General features: G+C 44.2%; 2 protein-coding genes across 2 annotated transcripts; one reads left to right on the top strand and one right to left on the bottom strand.

Annotated features, from left to right (window-relative positions):
- Window positions 1-10,638: 10,638 nt before the first annotated feature.
- Window positions 10,639-11,323, bottom strand: LOC124681163. The gene is made up of 2 exons (XM_047216107.1): window positions 11,089-11,323; window positions 10,639-11,046 (listed from the first exon to the last, which is right to left on the bottom strand). The coding sequence occupies exons 1-2, from the start codon at window positions 11,283-11,285 to the stop codon at window positions 10,824-10,826; spliced, it is 420 nt and encodes a 139-aa protein (XP_047072063.1). The 5' UTR covers window positions 11,286-11,323; the 3' UTR covers window positions 10,639-10,823.
- A 10,389-nt stretch (window positions 11,324-21,712) lies between these two features.
- LOC124681155 (wall-associated receptor kinase 2-like) lies at window positions 21,713-24,357 on the top strand. The gene is made up of 4 exons (XM_047216103.1): window positions 21,713-22,541; window positions 22,797-22,979; window positions 23,186-23,851; window positions 24,092-24,357. Exons 1-4 carry the CDS (start codon window positions 21,713-21,715, stop codon window positions 24,355-24,357), a joined length of 1,944 nt encoding a protein of 647 aa, XP_047072059.1.
- The last annotated feature ends 788 nt before the right edge of the window (window positions 24,358-25,145 follow it).

Here is a 25,145-nt window from a genome sequence, read left to right as displayed (position 1 = left end):
GTTTTGAAGATCTCGTCGAGACGGATTTATTGGTGAAAGCGAATCTTAATTTGGAGTTGTCGTTTGAAAGTTAAAACATTTTGAATTTTTAAATTTGGAAAAGATTCCGCTGACATCAGCAGATTCGTCTATTTGTGCATGCATGCAGAACTTTTTCTCAATACCCTACAACAGGTTGATAATTTTATATACTTACCGTTGATCACTCAAGTACGGAGGGGTTGATTATTCACATAGAGAGGCTTGATAACTTTTACCCAGAAAAAAAGTTTCTCGAAACATATCAACATGGGTGCTAGTTTTGAAGATCTCATCGAGACGGATTTATTGGTGAAAGCGGATCTTAATTTGGAGTTGTCGTTTGGAAGTTAAAACGTTTTGAATTTTGAATTTTGGAAAAGATTCCACTGACATCAGCAGATTCGTCTATTTGTGCATGCATGCAGAACTTTCCCTCAATACCCTGCACCAGGTTGACAATTTTATATATTTACAGTTGATCACTCAAGTACGGAGGGGTAGATTATTCATATAGAGAGGGTTGATAACTTTTAGCCAGAAAAAAAGTTTGTCGAAACATATCAACATGGGTGCTAGTTTTGAAGATCTCGTCGAGAGGGATTTATTGGTGAAAGCGGATCTTAATTTGGAGTTGTCGTTTGGAAGTTAAAACGTTTTGAATTTTGAAATTTGAAAAAGATTCCGCTGACATCAGCAGATTCGTCTATTTGTGCTTACATGCAGAACTTTCCCTCAATAGCCTGCACCAGGTTGATAATTTTATACATTTGCCGTTGATCACTCAAGTATGGAGGGGTTGATTATTCAAATAGAGAGGGTTGATAACTTTTAGCCAGAAAAAAGTTTGTCGAAACTTATTAACATGGGTGCTAGTTTTGAAGATCTCGACCAGACCGACTCATAGGTGAAAACAGATCTTAAATCGGAGTTGTCGTTTGTGAGATAAAACTTTTTAAATTTTCAAATTTGGAAAGTTTTAACGTGGACGTGAGTCAGAGAAAGGAGAAGAAAGAGATTTGCTCACGTACGGGTTATCTAGTATTTATGGTTTTGCTAGAAAGAGGAAGCGAACTCGCGCACGATTAAACCAAAAAAAGCTGTCAGAAAGTGATCGCTAGGCAGGTTTTGAGCGAACGATCGCCAGCTAGGATCACCCCTTTACAAGTGGGATAAGAAGTCAAACCTAAAACCCTCGATACCAAACCCCATGGACGAGTTCGCTGGCAACCGTGTAGCCCCGCCGCCGCTCCCACACAATCTCCTACTGGAGATCCTCCTGCGCCTCCCGCCGGAACCCATCTACCTCTTCCGCGCCTCCCTCGTCTCCAAGCACTGGCGCGGCCGCGTCCACGACGCCGGCTTCCTCCGCCGCTTCCGCGACTTCCACGGAGGGACGCCTCCCGTGCTCGGCTTCTTCAACAACCAGCCATGGCCTCCCCTCTTCATCCCCACCGCCTGCTCCGCTGCGGCCTCCGCCGCTGCCAAGATGTCCCACAAGGAAGTGTGGGTTTGGGACTGCCGCCACGGCCTCGCCCTGCTGCAAAACCACCGCGCCACTCCTCGGCGCTGTTCGTCTGGGACCTCGTGACCGGCGACCGGCGCTACCTGCCCATGCCCCCAGCCACGACTGGCGTGGGCTTCTGGAACGGCGCTCTTCTCCACACTGCAGGCCACGGCGGCGACTGCCCTTCGTCCCCGTTCCTGGTGCTGTACCTGTGCAGCTTGGATTCAAACGGTTACTGGCTTACTGCACATATGCCTACGTCTACTCGTCCGAGACCGGCATCTGGACTGAGACCGCGTCCATCGCTATGCCGTCGTACTCGACAGGTATTGCTGTCAAGCGGACGGCTCTCGTTGGGAACACACTACACTGGATCTTGGATAACTCTTTCATATTTGAGTTTGATCTGGATAAGCATAGGATGGGTCTAACCGCGAGGATTCCAGACGGCATGCTTCGTAGCTACGGATGGAAGGTTGTCATCATGCCAACAGAGGATGGGCTGCTTGGTTTTGCCGGAGTCGATGGTTTCGATCTCCATTGATGGTCAATGGTGAAAAGCATTGACGGAGTAGTAACGTGGACTCGTGGGAGCACCATTGATCTCAAGAAGCTTCTTGCGCCAGAAGTGGTGGCGGCATGTACGGTTGGAGTCGAGCCAATTGGATTTGCTCAAGAGCCTCGCGTCAAGATAATTGGATTTGCTGAAGAGCCTCGCGTACATATATGTACGCTCTAGCATCTACATGCTCCATCTCAAGTCCATGCAAATTGAAGAGCTATCAGAAAAAGGCACCTATGGCAGCATCTATCCTTACGCGAGTTTCTACACCCCAGGTACTTCCGTTGTTTGTGACGTGAATGCTCTGTTCACTTTAATATTCAGACTGCAGCTACATTGTCTATGGTTTGATTTATAAGAGCGGTAGTCCATACTCTGCACTCTACAAACTATATATTGATTCCGGTTGGCATAGAGCTGCTCATCTATGCATGTGCTTCGCATATTTACTCTTCACGCAGACCCAACTCAGTACATGATTTGGTTAATAGTGAACTAGTTAATTTGTAATCAGGAGAAAATATTTTCTTGATGTTCTGTTGGGACATACTTAGATCCAGACACAGTCAGGATCTTGTTTGCTACCAGAGTTCTCCTTTGTAGATTTAGTCAATGCGGCTTCGGTTAAATGTGCGTTGCTTACCACAACTAAACTTATATGCATGGGTCAATGTAGCTCCTATATATTGTTTCCTTGATATGGTGTTGAATGACATAATCAAATTGATAACATGGGAAATAGTCAACTAAGAATATATAAGTGACCAATGATCTACCTTTCTTCAGTTTTGGATAATATAATGACACCCACCCAATTAGCGATTCAGCACAAAACTCTTTTCTCTTTTAGTTTAAGATAATGGTGTCTGCACTTCCCAAGTCTAATTGCTCAAGCTTCATGTTATGTGGGGATTTAGGGTATTATCTTTGTTTCTTTATTTACTCTTTGTTGAGTAGGGAACATACTTTTTTTCTGGTATTCCTTACTGTATCGTGCACATAAAACAAATATACACTCTGTTCTTTTGCTGAACTTGAACAAAAAACGGACTCACGTCAAAATAAATCTAAAAATTAAAATGTATCCTGGCAAGTAAACTAATTAATACGATACCCTATAGTCAAACCTAGATGGTGAAATTGTCTTGATGAATTACTTTAACCTTGTAATACAGGTGATTCCTCAATTGTTCCTGAACCTATAGCAAAAATATTTTGCAAAAATATTTTGTTGAATAATGGATATATATAACATTCTGATAAGCTGTTTTGTTGCCTATAATTTTGATTCACTTATTGACTGATTCTTCTCATAGGAACCATTCGTGGCGGAGATGATCAAGCTGAAGTGTCGAACAACAGTTCAGCTGCTTTTGCTGTCACAGCTGCTAACATACATCGTTGGTTGAAGAGGGTGATGCAATATTTTACTGTAGTCTTTTTATTTTCTTGCATGATCTGATAATTTGTGGTGCCTATGTTTTATTGGGCTTTTCTTTGAAACACTTCATCATGGATCTGCAGACTTTATTGTCCTGGTATGCGAACATAATGCAATTTATCATGTCAGACAACTCTATATTATTTCTTTGGTATCTTTTGCTACATGGTACATCAATCATAAGCCCCGTAGCCTGCATTTCAGAAAAAATGCATTGTCGGGAAAGTTTGCGATTTTTTTAATAATACGAATAATACGAATTATTTATTTAATTCTAGGAATAGCACGTGATTTTAAAAAATTTGAAAAGTGTGACCTGGTCGGACAGTTGCCGACCGACCAGACAGCTGCGGGCCGATCGGCCAGCTGCCGTCCGACTTCAGGCCGCGCGCAGAGCCGACCAGCCGACAGTATTTTGTCGGCCAGTAGACCGATCGGTCTGCTGCTAGCCAACCATGCATGGCATTAGCTGCCCGCCCGCGGACGCTCCCGGCCACTCCTTTCTTCTTCTTCCTTCTTTCTTCTTCCTTGCTGCTCTCTTCCCTGTTCGTTGGCTGCACGTAGAACAGCTCGAAAAACTCTCCGTTTTTCTCAGATCCTCACTGATTTAGCCACTAAATTTCACCATTTTGCTGCTATTAGTTTTTTTTTTGAAATTTAGCTGCTATTAGTTGAGGGAAGCCCGGTCTACAGATGGTTAGAGTTTGGAGGCGTTTGGTGGTGTTGTTTAGCAGGAATGGTGATGAAGTGGTGGAGTTTGGTGGTGGTGTAAGGGGCTGAGCTGCTGCTGCGGATTGGTGCTGGTGCTGAGGTGTTGCGTGTTGTTCGTGCTGCTGCAGTTGGAGAGGCTACTCACGCTACAAGGGTAAACCCTAATCTTTGCATATTAGTGTTAACTGTGTAGGTTTATGTGGGCTGGTGTTAGTGTTAGTGTATTTATGTGATGTGTAGTAGTTAGTTACGTTTGTTGACGCGGACGGAATTTTTTTAGGTGAGCAAAGATGGTAGATGTAGTGAAGATAGTATTTTACTATGGTATGGATATTGTCCAATCAAATAAAATGGGAGTTGATCTGAGTGAGTTCAAATCTGTAGAGATGAGTTTGATTGCTCCTAGAACATGGACAACCGAGCAGGTGAAGGACTGGTTGGCAGAATGTGAAAGGATCGTATGCCACACCTAGAGGGGGGGTGAATAGGTGCTAACCAATTTTTAGTTCTTTTTCGATTTAGGCTTGACACAAAGGTAAATTCTCTAGATATGCAACTATGTGAATTTACCTATATGACAAGATCAACAACTAAGCAAGATATAGTTAAGCAATATATAGGGAGGATAATAGGATATAGGTAACCGAGAGTGGAGCACACGGAGACACGGAGTTGATTCCCGTAGTTCTCTTCCTTTGCAAGAAGGTACGTCTACGTTCGAAGGAGTGTGGTCGCTACGAAAGCCAGACCAACGCCACGAAGGCTTCACTCAGGTTTCTGTGAGCAACGCCACAAAGGCCTAGCCCACTTCCACTAAGGGATTTCCTCGAGGCGAAAACCGGGCCTTTACAAGGTTCTTGGGCCACACATCCACAACCAAATTGGAGGCTCCCAAATCTGTAACAACAACAACAAGAACAATATCAACTCCAAACAACTAGGGTTTCTCAAAAGAGGAACACTAGCAAGGAGGCCCTCAAGCATATGAGGGGGAAATGCAAATCGCTTCGGTGAGGATGTAGATCGGGGACTTCTCCTTCGGATCTCCAAAGATCAAGAGCTTTGGATGGTTGGAGAAGGAGATCTTGTGATTCTTGCGTTTCTTGAGGTGGCTCTAATGGTGGATGAACTTGGCAATGATTGAGCAACTTGTCCCAATGGAGAAAAAGCTATTTATATGAGAAGGTGCTTCAGATCTGACCGTTATGGACGATTTTGTGTAACACCGGAAGTTCCGGTTGGATTCCTTCGCACCTGAGCAGCTGATGGACAGAGTGTGGGCGGAACTAGGGCGGAACTTCCGGTGACCAGAAGTTCCGGCCAAGTTCCGACCCACTTCAGGAATTGTGCGAAAACCATACTGGAACCATCTGCGAGCAAATTGCATGTTTTCGGAACTTGCTCGGAAGTAGGGCGGAAGTTCCGTTGGCCGGAACTTCCGGCCTACTTCCGCTGGGCTTCTTCGGGGGAGGCGCTGAGATGGTGCTGTCCGGAGCATCTGGGCGGAACTTCCGCCTGCAGGGGCCGGAACTTTCGCCTGGAGCAAAACTGTTGTTAGAAGCATCTGGGCGGAACTTCCGCCTGTAGGGGCCGGAACTTCCGCGCTGGAGCAAAATGGCAGCAATGACTCCAGATTTGTCAATCCATTCCACCAGCCATATATGTATAATGAAACCATGTACCTGCCTACATCAACACACATAAATAGGTACCTGTTGTTGACATCAAACACACAAAACCCAAAAGGGCAAGAAATGTTCTTTCAGAATGTTTCGGGCTTAATCCTGAAGTGCACATAGTGGGTGTGCATGCATTGTGGACTAAGTCGTTATCAAACATTCTGTGGTATCTGAGGCCTGTAGATGACACCTCTAAGTGGGTGAGCTGGTTAAAAGGGTCTGAAAGGAGAGGAACTAACCCTGTGGCATTAGTTCTTCCGGTGGCGAAGGAGGTAGTGCCTCCTGAAGGCGATTACAGTGGAGGAGGTGATTACGAATAAGGCCAGAGAAGTCAAGCACCCTGCGGTGGCGGTGGTTACGAGCCTGGACAGAGCAGCCATGCCGAAGATGTTTATAGTGGTCAGGGTGATGGTTACACAGGAGAAGACGGTGAGGTTGATGGTGATGAAGAAAATGGATACATGCGCAGAACCAGATGGAAGGGGAATATACGGAAGGTGAAAGTGATGCTGATGATTCTGATGAGTCTGATGATGGGGAGGAGGTGCCTTCCTGGCAGATGGAATCAGAACTTTTCGTCTGCAATGACAATCAACGATGCCTTGATTCTAACTGGGAGTATCACCAGAACAATGTCGCCGTAGGGGCCATATTTCCGTCAAAGCGATATATGCATGATGCAATAATTAAGTGGGAAATGGTGACCCAGAGGCAGCATAGAACAAGCGTGTCATCTGGAAAATACCTGACGATGGAATGCCTGGACATCAATTATCCCGGAAGGGTGCATGGGTATGTTCCTAAGTATGACACAACATGGCATGTGAGCGACTTTGTGGCGCACACTTGTGAGCTTGCAAATATCCGCAACGATCATTGCAACCTGTCGTCTAATCTCATAGCTCGGCTGTTGTACACTGAAATAGTGGAAGGGCAAGCCATGAGAGTAAACGTCATACAGAAGAATGTTAAGAAGCATCATTTGTACACCATTTATTATGGTAAGGCTTGGAGGGCTAAGCAGAGGGCGCTGGAGATGAGGTTTGGTTCGTTTTGAGACGCATACGACGCTGTTGTTCGTTTGCTGCAGACGCTGCAGGCGAGGAATCCAAACACATATGTAAACATCCATGACTTGTTTTCGCCGGAGTTCCCATCTTACAGGGTTCTGCATAGAGTCTATTTCTCATTTGGTGTATGCATCGAATCTTTCGGACACTGTCGACCCGTGTTATGTGCGGACGGCACGTTTCTCACCGGTCAGTACTAGGGTCAAATCTTGACCGCCATTAGAATGGACGAAAACAATCAAATTGTGCCACTCGCTTTTGCTTTCGTGGAGAGTGAGAACACCGAAAGTTTGTTATGGTTCTTCAGGCAGCTGAAGATTTCAATTGTAAAGGACAAGCCGAATGTTTGCATCCTTCATGACAGGCATGCAGGTAGACTGAAAGCTATTAAGACACTCAAAGAGACTGGGCAAGAAACGCCATGGATTGACATTCAGATCCGTTGGTGCATGCGCCACGTGGGGGCCAATTTTTACACAAAATTCAGGAACATGAACCTTATGAATATCTTCAAGAAGCTGCGTATCCAGACCCAGCAGTGGAATTATACTTTTTTGCGTACCAAACTGCAGGAGTTCATGAAGCAACAAGTTGTGCAGAGGAAAGCAGCTCGAGATGCAAACATAGCAGCACATATGCAGACAATTGCAGCACAAACAACAACGGTAGAAGCACCAGTTTACGAGGCACCCCAAGGTCTGTGCGACTTGCCCGGATTTGACCCGCCCGGAACAAGGAGAAGGCAGGGAAGGCATATTAAAAACTTTGAGCAGTGGATAGAGCATGAGCCTACGGAGAGGTGGTCCTTGTTGCACGACACACATGGAGCTAGATACAGCGTCATGAAACCAACCCCGCAGAGTCGTATAACTTTGTGCTAAGAAGCAACAGGGCTTTGCCACATACAACTATAGTAGAGGGTATTTTCATGGGCACCGTTAAATATTACATAGAGAGACGTGAGAAGGCTCAGATGCATATGGTGAGCAACCCAACCACACCATATCGTTCGAAGATTATGGAGTACATGCATAAGAAGAAGGAGAAAGCTAGGCATCTCGGTGTTCTTCAAATTGGGAATGTGGAAAGAAGGTTCGAAGTCCGCTCGCCTACAGATATATTCGGGTGTGGGAATCCACTCAAGAAGATGCCTGCTCCGTAAGGTGGGTAGGGAATTTGAGCTTTGGTCTCATGGATATCCACTCAAGAAGATGCCTGCTCGTAGCCCCCATGAATTAAATAAGGTGTGAGCTTATCAGGTTGAATGAGAAGTGTAAGACACTAACATGGAAGGATGATGAAGAGAAGGAAAAGCTTTTGAAATATCCAACATTTTGGGAGATTGAGAGCGAGGACGACGATGATGTCTTCGAGCCTAGCACCAAGGCCATGAGAGCTGCTTCGTCCAAGGGCAAAAGTGCCAACTCCTCGAAGGGAAAGAGTGTTGCACCGTCGATCATCGACTCCGACGACGACTTTGATCCTAGCACAAAGGACATGAGAGCTGCATCGTCGAAAGGCAAGAGAGATGCATCGTCGAAGGGCAAGGGAAAGGGTGTGTTGCCTTTGTTAGTGTTTAAGTTTCGCTACCGATGTATCTTCCACCAAGATGTACCATTTAAGTTTCAGTACCGATGTATCTTTGACTATGTTGTACCGTTTAAGTTGTATCTTGACTAAGTTGTACCGTTTCGTGCTAAATCAATAGTACTTTATTAAAACATCGCAGGAAATTAAGATACAATAGAGCTGAAATTTAAATACGGCTTATCACTACAGCGGAATTTAAGATACGCCGACAAACTAAAACTGAAATTAAGATATATTTTCCGGAATTTATCACTCTACTTTCCGTGCGTCCACCGTGGCCATTTTTCGGACTTGTCGCCGCGTTGTTCTGGCGCTTGCGCCTCAGCAGCTCTTTCCCTTAGTTTCTTCATTTCTGCTTCACGGGCCTCCCTGCGCACATCTTCCTCTGCATACCTACGTGCAGCCTCATCGTCCATCCTCTTCTGATTCACCTCGAGATTTCGAGCTTGTTGCTCCCTTAATATCTGGATCTGCCCCTCTTGCTCTGCTTTAGCATTAGCACGAGCCTTTTCCTGACGCTCCTCTTCAAAGAAGGTTGCCCACGCACGCCGGTGTTTCTCCTCAACCTCCTAGCGCGCCCAATCCGGCTGCCCCGTGTCTATCCAGTGAAACCATCTGCATAGGGACGGTGGAGACTACAACACAAATAGTAACATTAAACCACATTCATAAATAAAATTATGCCTAAATAAAATTAGGTCAAAACATACCGGCGGCCTGGTGGACGACGAAGCTGAACTTCGGGGTGGATCATGCTCATATAGTTCGCACATATGAAAATTTTCATGCCAAACTGATCTGAGAAATCCTCCACCTGCTTAACCTTCGCAAGACAGCCGCACCAACACCGCTCCGCTCTCACACCCGGGGGAAAACTTGCAGCCTTAGCCTTCGTCGGTCTAGACTCCTGGTCAGATCACGGCATGCTCATCGTAGCTAAATGTGAGATGGCAGGAAAAAGAGGGGTAGAAGCACCTGTGCAGCGAAGTGTGTCGATCCCTGCTTTTTATAGGCAAAAATCCGAGAGCGTGGCGGGAAAATATGGCGGGAAAGTGGTGGCGGGAGAACAGTAGCGGGAGAGGGGGGAAATATGGCGGGAAAGCGGTGGCGGGAAAAGAGTGGGGGAGAAGTGCCGGGAGATATCATTCGTACTAACCCTAAACTAAATCCATGCAAATCATCGGCTATCGGCTGTTAGATGGCCGTTCAGACAGCAGACGGCCGGTCGGTCGGGACCTGACCAATTGGTCAGCTATCGACCAACTACTTTTCAGCGGATTTCCGATCGTTCAGCTAGTGACCGACTGGGTCACACTTTTGAAATTTTTTAAAATCGCGTGCTATTCCAAGAATTAAATAAATAGTTTGTATTATTAAAAAAACTTTCAAGTTTGATTCGAGGCTCCGATATTTGCGGGGTTCACAAATCTTGCAATTGATTGTCTTGAGTCAAAATCATAAATAGAGATATGACGTTTCTTCTACTTGATGTACCTCTTGTATATAAGGATGGCAATGTGCAGGGTATGGGGCAGGGTAGAACAATACCATACCCATACCTGTATAGTCGTCAGTGGGTACAAACTTCTGCCCATACCCATATCCATGGGTATAAAACTTTACTCATACCCATACCCGACGGGTACCTGGTGGGTAGGTCAAATTGTACAAAAGTCACTCGCAATTTTAATAAATTTATTGATATATAACAAATTTAATTAAAAAATGAATTACCTCAACTCAATAACAGATAGCTGAGTACATAACAATTAACAAGATATAATAATCACATTCGCTCAAAAGTCAATGAAAGTAGAAATGTCACGAAGAAAATTTACAATAAATGGGCAGAGTGTGGGTATACCCGCGGGTATGAGGCTATATTCGTGCCCTACCGATGATTTAACAGATAATATATCTGTATATGGATACTATCCATAGGCATAAAAGTGTATCCATATCCTGTCCATGTGGGTACGGTACCCGCGGGTACCCATACCCGTGGGTAAAATTGTTATCCTTACTCCTATGGCAGTGTATGCTGAATTGTTGATATACACGAAGCAAAATTAATTCTTGAAACGGGAACGTGTGAGCACACTGACAGTGTATCCTGATTGGCAGCAGCCAGCAGGTAATTACGAGGCAATCTACACAAACAGTACTGACGAGTATCCAATAATCGATTCCTAACTGAAGCAAGGCATTACTGATAATCACAGTCCGACGAGACACATAGGTTCATCTACGACACGATCTTGTCGCCGTAGATGGCCGCGAACGCGACGTCATCCTCGTCCTTCGATCGGCCACGCCACCGCGGCCCCGTAAAGGGCAGCGCGAGCGACGTCGCGAACCGGGCCGACATGGACCGCCGGTGCCGCGGCGTCGTCGCCGTCGACGGCTGCGCTGACACGGCCGCGCAGCTCCGTCGCATCGATGCCGAAGCGAGGCCGCGCGCGCCTGCGCTGGAGGGAGGCACCGCGAGCCTTGGGGGGAGCTGCAACGACCGCGGAGGCGACGCGGCAGCAGCGGCTGGAGACAGCGGGAGCCTTGGAGGGAGCTGCAGCGACGAAGACGCTGACGCTGGCAGGTCGGCGCCGTCACCTTCAGGTTGCTTTGGGATGCCCGGCCGGAGCTCCCACTTGAAAGGCACGGAGCCCGGCGTCCTGAACGACGACGAAGACGACTCCTCCATCGACGCCATTGCCGCTAACAAATGGTGTGAACTGTGAGTCTGTGAAGTGTGATTGAAGCGCAGTAATAGACGGACTGCCATGCCATGGACAGCAGTTTTATACTGTCAGGGAATACCACTTTTGCAGTTTGCACCTTGCCTTTTTCACATTATTGCTAGAAATAGAGCCGACATGCAGCAGCTACCTGCAAGCTGCAAGTGACATGAAAGGGAAATCGGAAATTCGAAACTGTCGACGACAGTGATAACCAATCCAGATTTAAAGCACGTAATTAATCCATTCACGTTTACGGATGAAATGAAATCATAACAGAGGACACGACATCTTACACGGGTTCGTGCCAATCGCATCCTGTCGACATTCCCGTCATGAAAGCTGTCAATTCGGTTTCGACGTCAGAATTAAGCCGCAAACGCCAACACGCCGAAACAGTTGTGCAGCCTGAGTTAGGACCAAATGATAGCCGCCTGTGATGGGAGAAGTAGCATCGGACTTGGAGGAGCCTGCAATGAGATGAGGAAGAATGGAAGGACTGAAGTACAAATACGATGCTGATTAAGCAGGAGACCAATCCAAAACCGTATTGATCATTTAGCAAAGTATAGTACTTGATGTGTACGGCCCAGTTAAGCAAACACTGACTGTTGTTGTTTTGCTCCAAGTGTCGTCTTTCTGATCACTCAAACTAATCAACTGCAATGGCCTGCAGGACTTTTACACTAACCTTTTATTTAGCATCTATAAAAATATAAAATCTCTTCGCCAACTGTTTCCACAAAAACATAGGCTGAGGACTTTCAATATACTCAATCTCCCATGTTCTCTTTTTTCCCCAGAAGTTCAAAGAAAGACAATGATTACTAAAAAAGATCTCCAGTTCTTGTAAAGGAAATCTGTTGACTTGTACTCCCTCCGTTTTGATTTAGTCTACATTCTACTATTGCATTTATTAGTACTACTTATATGTGTAAACAACCAATCCAAACTACATTGAAAGCAACAACATCCAATAAAGAGACCAAAACCACTTCGATTTCAGTGTTGTTGTTGACTAAAAGCTAGAATGTAGAGTATTTCAGAACAAATTTTAAGGCTAGAATGTAGACTATTTTAAAATGGAGGAAGTAGTCTGCACAAAAAACAAGGATGATGAGCTTTTTTTTTTTGGGTACGTAAACGCAGCAAATTTGATGATTTTTATTGACTAGTAAGCTTGCACGTGCAATGCATGTCTCGAATTTAAAATTTCAATTCATGTCTCAAATTCCAAATTTGAATACACAAAGCTTACGATGTCAATCCACATATCTCTTATCTCGCATGTGCAATGATTCGAATCAGAGCAATCATTTTAAATAGGCCATTTACAGCCATGTGCACGACTTGTTTTTATTATTATTATAAGGCACTCCGTTTCTAACTTTAGAACAATTTCATTAGTGTCAAGCGGTAATACCAAACCAAGGAACCGACTAATTATAATACAAACCAATAATATTATCCAGTTTAGTACCAATGGACAAAATCATCACCATGACATTGTGAAGAGTCTATGTGCTCGTATCACAAGTCCTAGTTACATAAAACCTGCACCGCCTTCATTTAAAGATTCGAAATCCATTCACGCCACACCGCCAATGCTAAAAATATATTAGTAGGATGTATTTCATTGTTTGGAAGTTAGAACAATGATAAAGCTACATCCTAATATATGTTTAGTATTGTGGCTTTACTTCTAACAAAAGGAAGTTAGAACAAACCTTCAGGTGGCTCTTGATCTTATCATAGGTGAGCCTGTCCACCTTCATCACATCACTATAGGAATGGCGCCAGGTGCTGACGGCCTGCTCATACACCGACGGCCAAAAGTCGGGGCCGTCGGCGTATGGGCGGCCAAGCCAGGCTGCCAAAAGGGCACCCCGACGTAGCAACGCCCTCGGCGTAGGAAAACGCTACACCAACGGCTACCCTTTGGACATCGTGGGCCGTCGGCGTAGGCATGTGCATGCGACCTACCAAAGTTAGGCCGTGACGACTCTGTCACGGCGCCACAGCTACGCCTGCGGCTGCCCTCGGCATAGTCTTTTCCCATTTTTATAATCTACGCCGACAGCCACCTTGGCGTAGCCTTGAACTTTTTTCCCTCCACGCACCCCGTAGATCGCCTTTTTAAGTTTCGACTGAATTGCAGAAAATGATTAAAAAATTAAAAATAAAATCTTTCGAGATGTCCATGTGTTATGTCATTTAGTTGCAAGATAATTTAACAAAAATGAATTTTGACATTTTTTACAAAATTGCGTCATGTATCGGTAAAATGGTTTTTCTGGTTGCATACGAAGTCGGATAAAAATGTATAACGTATCAAAATGATCGTGGGAAAAAGTTACATCCGAATTCACCTGAATTCACACAGTAGGTATTTTTTTTAGATTCTCAAAATTTCAAATGGAAATATGAAAGCAGAAAGATTTTAGTTTTTGCCAGAAATTTAAGAATTTATATTTTTTATGTTTTAAAAAAGTTAAATTAATAATTGCATCCTGCATAAAGATTATTATTACTAAACCATTGATGTTTATTTAAATATTTTTAAAAAATTAAAAATAATAAAGAATTGTGATACCACGGTCTAAAGGTTAATATGATTAAGAGTGTGGATTCAGTGATCACATGGGTAGGTGAGCACGGTCCCTCTACCGTTAGATTTGCTTTGAGATCGTAGCAACACAGTTTGGATACTGACGGCAAGTAGACGGCGTGGAGTTTACTTTTCAACCTGACCCGGCCATCTATGAGCTTCTGACCGGCAAGAGCGCAAGCATGGCCTAGTATTGGTCCGTACGTAGGAGAGGGACCTGGCCTGCTAGTTTGTCGCGTGGCGGTTAGTACCCACTACTACACAACAAAGCTTTGCATGCATACACATGAAAATTTCAATGCCAGCTTTTCATGAACGATACTCCTAAGCATCACTAGGTACTAACCACAAACTACGGAGTAGTACGTAGATACGATGTAACACAGCGAACAGTAAAGCATCAAACAGCAAATATCGCATCTAGGAACTGAACCCTTTTTTGCATTCCATAGCTTGTTGAATCGCTAATCTGTTTGACAAGTAGAGAAAACATGGGCCAATATTATATGGAAAATGATGTTAATCAGCCGGACAATATTATATGGAAAAGTGGACATATCACATGCATGGGTCCCACCACTCCTTCCTTATCTTCTCCTCTCCTCCAGTAGCCTCCTGTTTCTTCTGCTTTTCCTCACGAGCCCCATGGTCCAGCTCCGATCTCCTGCCGTCGATGTGGACACGGCCTCCTCTTCCCCCACCACAACTCCGCTGCCTCCTCGTCCTCCAGCCCACGCACAGGAGCACTCCATAAATCTCGTCTCTCTCCGCCCTTTTTCTGCAATGCAGTGCCTCTCTTGCGTTGTGTGTGTCTCGCTGCAGGTGATACCCGCCGCTACTGCAAGCCAGCGCCACCGCCTGCAAGTCCTTGATCCGTGTTGCTGCAACCAGCCTCTCCATGGGTGTATGACGTTGCTGCCGGCAGCAGGCGGCTCTGCTACCATGGATGTACAACGTTGCTGCCCATGGGAGGCAGCGCTGCTACCATGGGTGTACGAGGTTGCTGCCGACGGCAGGCTCCGTTGCTATCATGGGTATACGGCGCTGCTACCATGGGTGTACGAGGTTGCTGCTACCGACGGAGGGCGGCGCTCCTACCATGGGTGCACGAGGATACTGCTGCCGACGGCGGGCGGCGCTGCTACCATGGGTGCACGAGGCTGCTCCTACCGGCGGTGGGCGGCACTGCTACCATGGGTGCACGAGTCTGCTGGCGACGGCGGGCGGTGCTGCTACCTTGGGTGCATGAGGCTGATAGAGTATGTACGAGTATTAATATTCCCTGGCAGCTTTATTTTGGCGGGAAGCCGGGAACCAAGACGCGGTAGAAGGCTGGCGAGCTAATTATTGTGACCTGGTGTGAGTTATCTGGCCGGTCAAAACAATGAGTCGTGTGTCACTTCAGCTCGTGATTAAACAATAGAGAAGTGCACTGTTTGTAGTGTGTTTTTGCGCTAAAAACCAAAAAGGACATGCCATACGCTGGGATGTATGAGTTGTCGGTCAGTGCAAGGAAAAGACCTAGCTGACTCGGTTAGACGGTGTTAGACACGTGTTGAGCACGCGGTGCGTGCTCACCTACCCATGTGATTACTAAGCTTCATTTGATATGATTGATATGGTAGTATTATCAAAAATGTTTCATTTCTTACATGGAAGCTCAACAGGAAGGAACCAAGATGTTAAGCATGCTAGAGGTGGAGTAGTGTGAGGATGGGTGACCATAGTGGGAAGTTTGACCATGAGTGTAATTTTACCTAAGATTAAGAATAGTTAGAGTTAAAATAATCCATGTGAGAAATAAAAAAATAAAAAAAATTAAAGTTAACAGACGGGATGGCGTGGCCTGTGCCCAGGGTCTAGACGTCGACGGCCACCGTCGGTGTATACGGGCTATGCCGAGGGCCGGGTCTACGCTGACGGCCCTGCCGAGGTGGTTCTTTCCTGAGGAGCTATGCCAAGGGCTGCCCTTGGCGTAGCCTACGCCGACGACCCAATGTGGCTACTATGCCGAGGGATGCATCCCTCGTCTGCTTAGACGTTACAACTGCATCAACATCAATCGCATGAAGCAAAAAATTAAGCACACCAATAAAAAGCATGCAAAAGTTTTGCACACCAATAGAAACAACATATGTTAATTCTTCATAGCAAACAACAATGTGCTTTTTAAAGCCCCTCACCATGTGGACTACCGAGGCTGGAGTGTGGCGACGAAGCAGAGGTGTAGTTGAGGGATCTAACGGATCTCAGTGTTGACATCAAATTTACTTCGAATAATACAGAGAACTAAGAAAAACAATATTTTGCATGATATGTCTCAAATTGTTTTTGGAATCATATATGCTCCCTCTCGCCCTTTTTAATTGTTGCAGTTTGTGCATGCCCTATGCCTAAATCTACGTCAATTAAAGTGGGTGAGAGGAATATCAGAATTCCAACAGTGAAAAGCAAGAAACCGGTAGCATCAGGCTCTAAGAAAGTAAGAAACGACATGCGTTCATCAAGTGTACTACCCTAGGAAGAGATAAATTCCTTGCAACAAATTATAGTTTGCTTAGGTATTAAAAAACTGAGCTACTGCATGGTCTTCATGTATTATTCAGTACAAAAGTAGTGATTATAAGCAAGTTTGATAACAAATACGAATATCAATTTTAGGCAGGTATTGTTAAGACCAACAAATAGCAATAGGAATTCTCAAAGTGAGAGATTGGCACTATATCGCAGAACAAAGAACTTAGTCATGCAGGAGTCAATAAGGACTATCACTCCCAGATGGACATAGGATTTAGATACATTTTTTTGTGGGGAAGACAGGTGACATATTAATTAGTATTCCTCCCTACCTGCCATAATCAGGAGAGTGTGTAAACAAATTGTTGCATCGGCATCTACCGTAGCTTTATGATGTCTACAACCATGGTTGCATTTCATTGCTTCGATGTGGCAGAGGAAGATAGTTCAATCTTACTAGACTGAGATTAGAATTTGCAGCAGAGATATGCATGAACATATGACGCAATGCAACCCTCATTAAACCATCATACTATATGTTTTTACAGTTCTTCAGAATAGAATTATGTTCACAATATTTCGAGATAAAAGTCAAGAAATTACATTATAGCAACGCAAGTGATGGCATAGAATCGTCCGTGCAAAGTTTCAAGACATGAACATGAACGGTAAGTATTGACTTCGATAGAATCGTCCGTGCAAAGTCAAGAAATGAAGACATGTCAGGTGAAACCCGATCTCAGAACAAGATAGCCTTAAAAAATGAATAATCTAACTACCTTGCTGTTGGTGATGGAAGAAGTAGTAATCGTCTGCGTGATCGGGTGAACCCCGCGGGTAGTTGGAAGGTACTCTACGGTTTTTTCTGCAGCTAATGTTCGAGCCGTTTGTTCTGCAGGTGCAGCGATCCGATAGGTGTGCATCAACAGGATGGGATGCTTTCTGTGGCATAGACTGGGGATCCGGCCGCTGGTGGTGGAGTTTGTTGCAGTGTTGTTTGGTTGTATGTGGGGCGTTGGCAGCATGTCACACATCGCTCCTCTGACGTGCCTTGGACAACGTAGTTGCACAGAGTGCATGCGGTGGGCGGGGACCTAAATTTGGAGTAGGATGGTGTGGGCGATGGGATGGGTAATCGTCGGATGGCCTGGGTATCAAGGAGGGATGCGGGAGTAGGGAGTTGGCGGCAGTGTAGACCTAGATGCGGCGGGCGGCGGGTGGGCATTGGAGGCGAACAAGTGTCGGTGATTGCAGGTTCGAAGACTACTCATGCTTAGGGAGGACGGTTTTGGTGGCCAAGCTGGAATGATGGAGTAGAGCGTTGGTGGCAGAGTTTATGCTTTCCGGAACACGTATTGCCAGAAGACATTTATGTCGGAGCGTGGTCGGTGTCGTAATTGCTAATGCACTTTTGGTAGGTCATCAAGTTGATTTGGGCGTTCAATTTTCCTTGATTTCGGTAATTAGACGGTACTAATTAGCATGCGTACATTTGGTGGTGTGGCTTTAGAGGAATTCACTTTGTTCTTTTATTAGTAGTGTAGATGAAGAAGATAGAGTATAAGTTACAACAAAAATAAATGGTAAACAAAGGGAAGAAAAGAAAGTGTACAGGGGAAGCTTCTCTGGCAGACGAGCAAAATGAGGAGAGTAAAGAGTTTTTTTTTTGTTTGGGTTTGTGTATTGTTTTGAAAACCCACATGAATGTAAAGATTCTTGGTGGATCATGTACAAGTGAAAATATTTTTGGAAGAATTTAAGAAAAATCTGAAAAGGGAATACAACCATTCATCTGCATTAACCCATTTGTCTCATTGACAAAGAAATGTCATGACGATTTGCATACGCTTGGGCCTGATCAGAAGAATGCATTTTAAATAGGCCTAAGGAGACTCATCCCATGTATTGTTCCACGAACCTCTATGGCAGGCTCAACGCGCGCTTCCCTCAACAGGCTCATAAAGGTAGTAACGCACGCACGCTTTAGTCATGGGCCGCTTCAAAAACACAGCCCAATAGCACGTGCAGTTTTGTTTTCCTTTTAAATCTGGACGTTTTTTAACATGGTCAAATTTTAAATCTGGACAAATTTTAAATATATACATTTTCACAATCTGAAACATTTTGTAAAACTGAAAAATAAAAAAATTCAAATTTCAACAATTCTAAAAATTGAAAAAGGAAGAGAAAAAACGGAAAATGGAAAATAGAAATAAGATGACCGAGAAAAACCGCGAAAAACAACTAAAAAATACGAATAACTGAAAATAACAAGAAACCAACGGAAGAAAAATTAGAAAATTAAAGCAACCAAATAAGAGTCAGCTCTAAAACTGAAAATTTATAAAATAGCTCTAGTATGTTAAAAAAACAAAATAGCTCTATCTAGCACATGCTTCTAGGCATCTTGTGAGAGTGAGAAGTAGACTTTATAATTATAAAGTAGTACTCCTCCTTCCCATGAAGGTTGTCTGATATTTGTCAAAGTTTAGGTGTATGTAGATACTAAATAGCATTTAGATAAATCTAAATTTAGACAAATCTTACACAACCTTCATGGGATGAAGGGAGTACAACTTTCTAGTTAGTTATTGTATTTTTTCGATAAAGGATGTTTTATTACTTTGAAAAGCAATTACATCCAGCTGCATAACCAATGCACACAGCCGTTTATTTGTTTCAAGTCAAAGGTTAGATAAAACAAAACTAGGCGAAATACATATCGAAGCGATGAAACATAAGACGCCTAAGGTGTGGGTGGGGCTTCAATCCGTAGACTTTGCTGCCACCCATGTAGGGAAAAAGTATCCCTTGCCGCAGCCTCCAACCGTGTACAGACCTCCGTAAATAGCTCTCGATTCTTCACTCGATGAAGAGGTAACCACAAACGCAGAATACATGTACATCTGTAGATAACCTACAAAATGGAGCAATTTTTGTCGTTAAATTTTTTGTCATTTCTACTTAGCCAAAGCGCCCAGATAACTGCTAGCGCCCCCACCCTAAGAAGCAACTTGAACCTTGAATTGATACCATGGAGCCAATTGCCAAAGACATTGACTACACTAGTCGAAGGATACATGTTAGACGCTACTTGGATGACTGATCATATAGATCTCGCAAATTGGCACTAGACGAAAAGGTGTTTAATAGTTTCGTCATGTTGACAGGGTACTTCCATGCCAGTTTCGCTTAACAAGATTGTCTTTGGTGAGAATAACTCCTCGCCGAAGATACCATCCATTTTTTTTATTTTTAATGGTATTTTCATCCTCCAAATTTTCTTATTATTATCAACTGGTATATCAGAATGAAAGATCACATTGTACAATGATTTTACCGAGAAAGTGCCATCTACATGAAGATTCCACCTAAATTCGTCCGGTTCGGTCGATAGTTGTATATCTCCTAGCCGGTGGATTAGGGAATTCCATGCCAACAGCCTTTGCCCAAGCAAGACCCGTCTGAACGTCACATTCGAAGGCGAGGTAGCCATTACGTGGCAATGGTATCACTTTTGCGACGAACAATACCATACAAGGCAGGATACTGTTCACTTAAGGGTGCATTGCCTAACCAAATGTCTTCCCAGAACCATATCTATGCTCCATTCTTGATCGAAAAAGTACCATGGCGGAAAAAGACATTCTTTGCCGCCATGAGACCAGCCCAAAGTGCGAATCCCCTGGTTTCCAAACCACTTTCTCCTAAGAATACTTTGCCAAATCCCATCCTCGGTAAAAAGCTTAAACAGTCAGTTACCTAGCAGGGCTGAATTCTTAACTTTCAGGTCATGAACTTCAAGCCCTCCTTGATCTTTGGGACTGCAAACTATGCTCCATTTAACCAGTCGATATTTCTTTTTCTCGCTGTCCCCTTGCCAAAAGAATCTGGATCGATAGTAATCGAGTTTATACATAATTCATTTTGGTACAAGGAAGGATAACATGTACAGTACCATATTTGTTAGTACCGAATTAATGAGTACCAATCTTCCTCCCAGGGACAACAATTTACCCTTCCAACTACTAAGGCGTTTTTGTAATCTTTCGTCCACTATTTTCAATTCGGCGATTGTGAGTCTCCGATAATGAATCGGAATACCCAAATAGCGAATATGAAACTAGTCCTGCCCGCAACCAAACAACTCTGCATATAGAGTCGTATCACTTTGGGCATCACCAAAACAAAACAATTCACTTTTATGAAAATTGATTTTTAATCCCGACAACTGCTCAAATGCCGCCAAAATTAATTTCAGATTGCGAGCTTTTTCGAGATCGTGATCCATAAATAGAATTGTATCATAGGCATATTGAAGGATAGATAAACCACCATCGACCAGATGTGGGATCACACCTTCAATCTGACCTTCAGACTTGGCCCGCTATATCAAGATAGCCAGCATATCCGCTACAATGTTAAACAACATTGGTGACAATGGATCCCCTTGGCGTAACCCTTTTCGTGTCTGAAAATATTGTCCGATATCATCATTAATCCGGATTGCCACACTTCCTCCATACACAAAATCATTGATCAGAGCACGCCACTCATAACCAGTTGATATAACAATGTCTTATAACCAGTTGTTGACTATACTATTGAACATGCTCTTCATTAGTTGATTTCAAAGAAGTGTAGGCTCCAGCTGGCCAATCAGCAAGGATTTATTTTCCGGCAGTCTCCACCAGATCACTTCATTCTTCGCACTGCTATGGATGATGATCAATAGGTTGGCGAACTTTTATTTACAAAAAAGACCAAAAAGAAAATAATGAGAAGTTTCAACAGGGTACCCCGTTGTCCCTTTTAGTTGATTTCAACGAAGTGTAGGCTCCGCCTGGCCAATCTGCAAGGGTTTCTCCTCCTGTGCCCCCCGCCAGATCACTTTGTTTGCTGAGAAACAAGAGAAGACAAAACGAGTCAAAGAAAGCAACGGGGAAATCCTGTGAATGAAACCATTGACGACTAGTATCACAATTAAAGGCTAAGACAAACACAAACACACAATCAAGGTCAAAGTCAAAGTCTCTACACGTGGTAGAAGTTCTGGAAATCTCACCCATGAATAGTCATATACAATCTTTGTCACGACTTGTATCTACTTGCTTGTGGAAACAAACCTACTTCGTAACGATTTAACTCCATCTACTAAGCTGTTTTCATAGACGTAACATGAGTAACTGGCATCCAAAAATGGCAGAAGCATCAGCCCTGCTAATCTTCATAGTATGCATCTTCTTTTCAGCAGTGGCAACAGCTGCCAGAGGCTCCATGTCGTTGCCAGGCTGCCCCGACAAGTGCGGCGATGTGCGCATCCCATACCCCTTTGGTATTGGGGCGCACTGCGCCGCAACCAGCCTGAGCAGCTACTTCAACCTCACCTGCAATGGCACGACTGATCCACCGCGGCCAATGGTTGGGGTTGGGGATCGAATTGAGGTCGCTGACATCTCACTAGAGCATGGTGAGATGCGCGTGCTCAGCCCTGTCAACCACATCTGCTTCACGTCCAGCACAAGGTTCACCAAGTTCATCGGAGCGTACGAGCTGCAGACAACACCCTTCCTCCCCTCCCCGTCGCGCAACCGCTTCACGGTCATCGGATGCAACACACTAGGGCTCATCAGCGGCTACAAAGACACGGCAAGCCAATACGTGGCTGGATGCTACTCCTACTGCGAGGGCGTCAACAACACGTCTGACGGTGCACCATGTGCTGGGCTGGGCTGCTGTGAAGCTGCCATCCCTGCAAACCTCACCTCCTGGGGGGTTTTGTTTCAGATGAACGAGAGCAAGGTATGGGGCTTTAACCCGTGCTTCTACTCCATGATGGCCGAGGCTGGGTGGTACAGTTTCAGGAAGCAGGACCTCGTTGGTACACTTGGGTTTATTGATGATCGAGCCAAGAGGGGTGCCCCTGTTGTTGCTGATTGGGCCATTAGGAATGGCTCATGCCCATCGAAGGGGAAGGACACGCCTAATGACTATGCTTGCATCAGTACAAACAGCTACTGCATGCCCGCAAACAATGGCCTAGGGTACTTATGCCAGTGCTCCAAAGGATATGAGGGAAATCCTTATCTTCTGAATGGCTGCCAAGGTTAGTTATTTACTGAAATTTAACTTGTACAAATTTCACACATAATGCTCTTGAACTTGTAAGAAAATTATGGTCTTCATTTGGTATGAATTTAGAACAAGTTATAAACCATAAAGTTGCAGCATTACATAATGAATTGACTAGTTGGCTTATTACTTGTGGAATCTTTCTTTGGCCAACATGTAAATGAAAGCAACATAGTGAATTATGTTTAGCTTCAGTCTTCTGAGTGAATGTGTCCATTATTGTCTTCAGACATAGATGAGTGCATACTGCGTAAGCAGGACCCCAAGTATGGAGATATGTATCCATGCAGGAAAGGGGTCTGTTACAACACACTGGGAAGCTACTTATGCAAATGTAGGAGAGGAACCCGATCTGATGGTACAAACTATGGATGCCGGTCTCTATCTTTTCCAGCTGACAAAATGGTCATTGGTAAGTATCATTTATTTAAAGATCAGTTGACCTCTCTTTCCTACTTCTCATCTACATTAAGATGAAATAAACACTCATGTAATGGTCAATTTTTTTTAACTCGGAACACTGCTCACAAGTACAAACCAAATAGAAAGTAGCGAAGTCAAAATTTGTTATACAAATATTACTACCATTAGTTTCTCAAAAGCATATTTAATTTGCAGGCCTCAGTGTTTCTGCAACAGTGGTCATGGGTTTAGCATGCTTGTTTCTCATGCGATTACAGAGGAAAAGGTACAAGAAAGCTAAAGATAAGTATTTCAAACAAAATGGAGGTCTCAAGTTATATGACGAGATGAGGTCAAGGCAAGTCGACACAATTCGTATACTTACAGAACAAGAAATAAAGAGAGCCACTGATAACTACAGTGAAGATCGAGTTATTGGACATGGTGGCCATGGGATGGTCTACAGAGGAACTTTGGATGATCAGAAAGAGGTAGCTATAAAGAAATCCAAAGCAATCAATGATGATTGGAGGGAGGAATTTGTCAATGAGATAATAGTCTTGTCACAAATCAATCACCGAAACATTGTAAGGTTGCTAGGTTGTTGTCTGGAAGTAGATGTCCCAATGTTGGTCTACGAGTTTGTCCCCAGTGGTACTTTATCTGAGTTCCTTCACGATTCTGGTCATAGATCATCAATCCCCTTGGATCTTCGCCTGAAGATCGCCACACAGTCAGCAGAGGCTCTGGCTTACTTACATTCATCAGCATCTCGCACAATCCTACATGGGGATGTCAAGTCCGCAAACATTCTCTTGGATGACCAGTTGAACGCAAAGGTTGCCGATTTCGGAGCGTCCGCACTGAAGTCCATGGATGAAAGTGAGTTCATCAGGTTTGTCCATGGAACACTTGGTTACCTTGACCCCGAGAGCTTCATCAGCCATCGTCTTACAGACAGAAGTGATGTATACAGCTTCGGGGTGGTTCTTCTGGAGCTGATGACACGAAAAAGGGCAATATATATAGACAACTTCAACGAAATGGAGTCATTGTCTTATAGTTTTCCTTTGATGTTTCACCAGAAGATGCACCATGCTATTCTGGACTTCGAAATATTAGACGAAGCAGATACGAAGGTGCTGAAGAACATGGCCGAACTCGTGGTGCATTGCCTTAGCCCAAAAGGAGAAAACAGGCCAACGATGAAGGAAGTTGCAGAAAGCCTAGAGCTGATGAGGAAGCTCCAGTTGCAGAGAACCAATGCTCATGAAAACAACAGATGTGCACATAAGTATGAAGGATCATCTTTGGTCGATATCACATTTGACGAGACAACACAAGGGACCATTGATATGTCCGAACTGGTTGAAGATCTTGCAAGATGATGTTTGTATGTACAGTTAACTCTTATGTTTGGGGTATATGATACTAATCAACTCAACCTACTTTGCAATAAGTCCATCGGTTTACAGAGCAATTATCCTATGGTGGGAGGCTTCAGTGAGCGGACGCGCCGGTAGCTACAAAAGCGGAGTGGCTCATCCGGGAGAACACTGTCCCTGTGGGCTTCGACTGTTCATTGGCGTCTGGTCGCCGGCCTATTGGATCGAGCCGCATGTAGGGAGCCACTTCATTCCCCACCAAGCACAGGAAATTTTTGATTCTGTTCTGCATAACTGAATATAAATCTTCAGAGTTCAGAATGGGAACATTTCCATGGCCGGAGCGAACAAATGGCCAAAACAAGGTCCGGATACTCATAAGAAAACTATAAACATATCATGTACATGCTGTATACCTATAGTGCCATATGTTTCTTATCGAAAAAATAATGGCATGTGTGGTGATTTCTCTGGCATGTCAACTCAAACGCAAGTTGTGCAGCTTCGTCTGCCAGAGTTTGTATTTGTCTTTTTTAATCTGTTTAGATAGAACATTTCAATCTCTCTTAGCAAGCCGACTGATCCTCAACCAAATATTTTTTATTCTGCAAATCTGATCCTCAACCAAATATTTTTTGCAAATAAATGTAATGTCGATTTGTATAAGCTGGGTCGGGTCAGATGGCACGTATTAGACTAAGGCAGATATCCAATCGAAGTCAAAGTATCTGAGCATGTTAAGGTACTGTCGTATAGCGATATCACTTGTGCCAGTTAACTAGCACCCATGG

The sequence above is a fragment of the Lolium rigidum genome, unplaced genomic scaffold (genome assembly GCF_022539505.1).
Source record: "Lolium rigidum isolate FL_2022 unplaced genomic scaffold, APGP_CSIRO_Lrig_0.1 contig_34511_1, whole genome shotgun sequence".
NCBI lineage: Eukaryota > Viridiplantae > Streptophyta > Magnoliopsida > Poales > Poaceae > Lolium > Lolium rigidum.
Note: the sequence above shows the minus strand (reverse complement) of the source record. Positions and strands in the feature narration are given on the sequence as shown.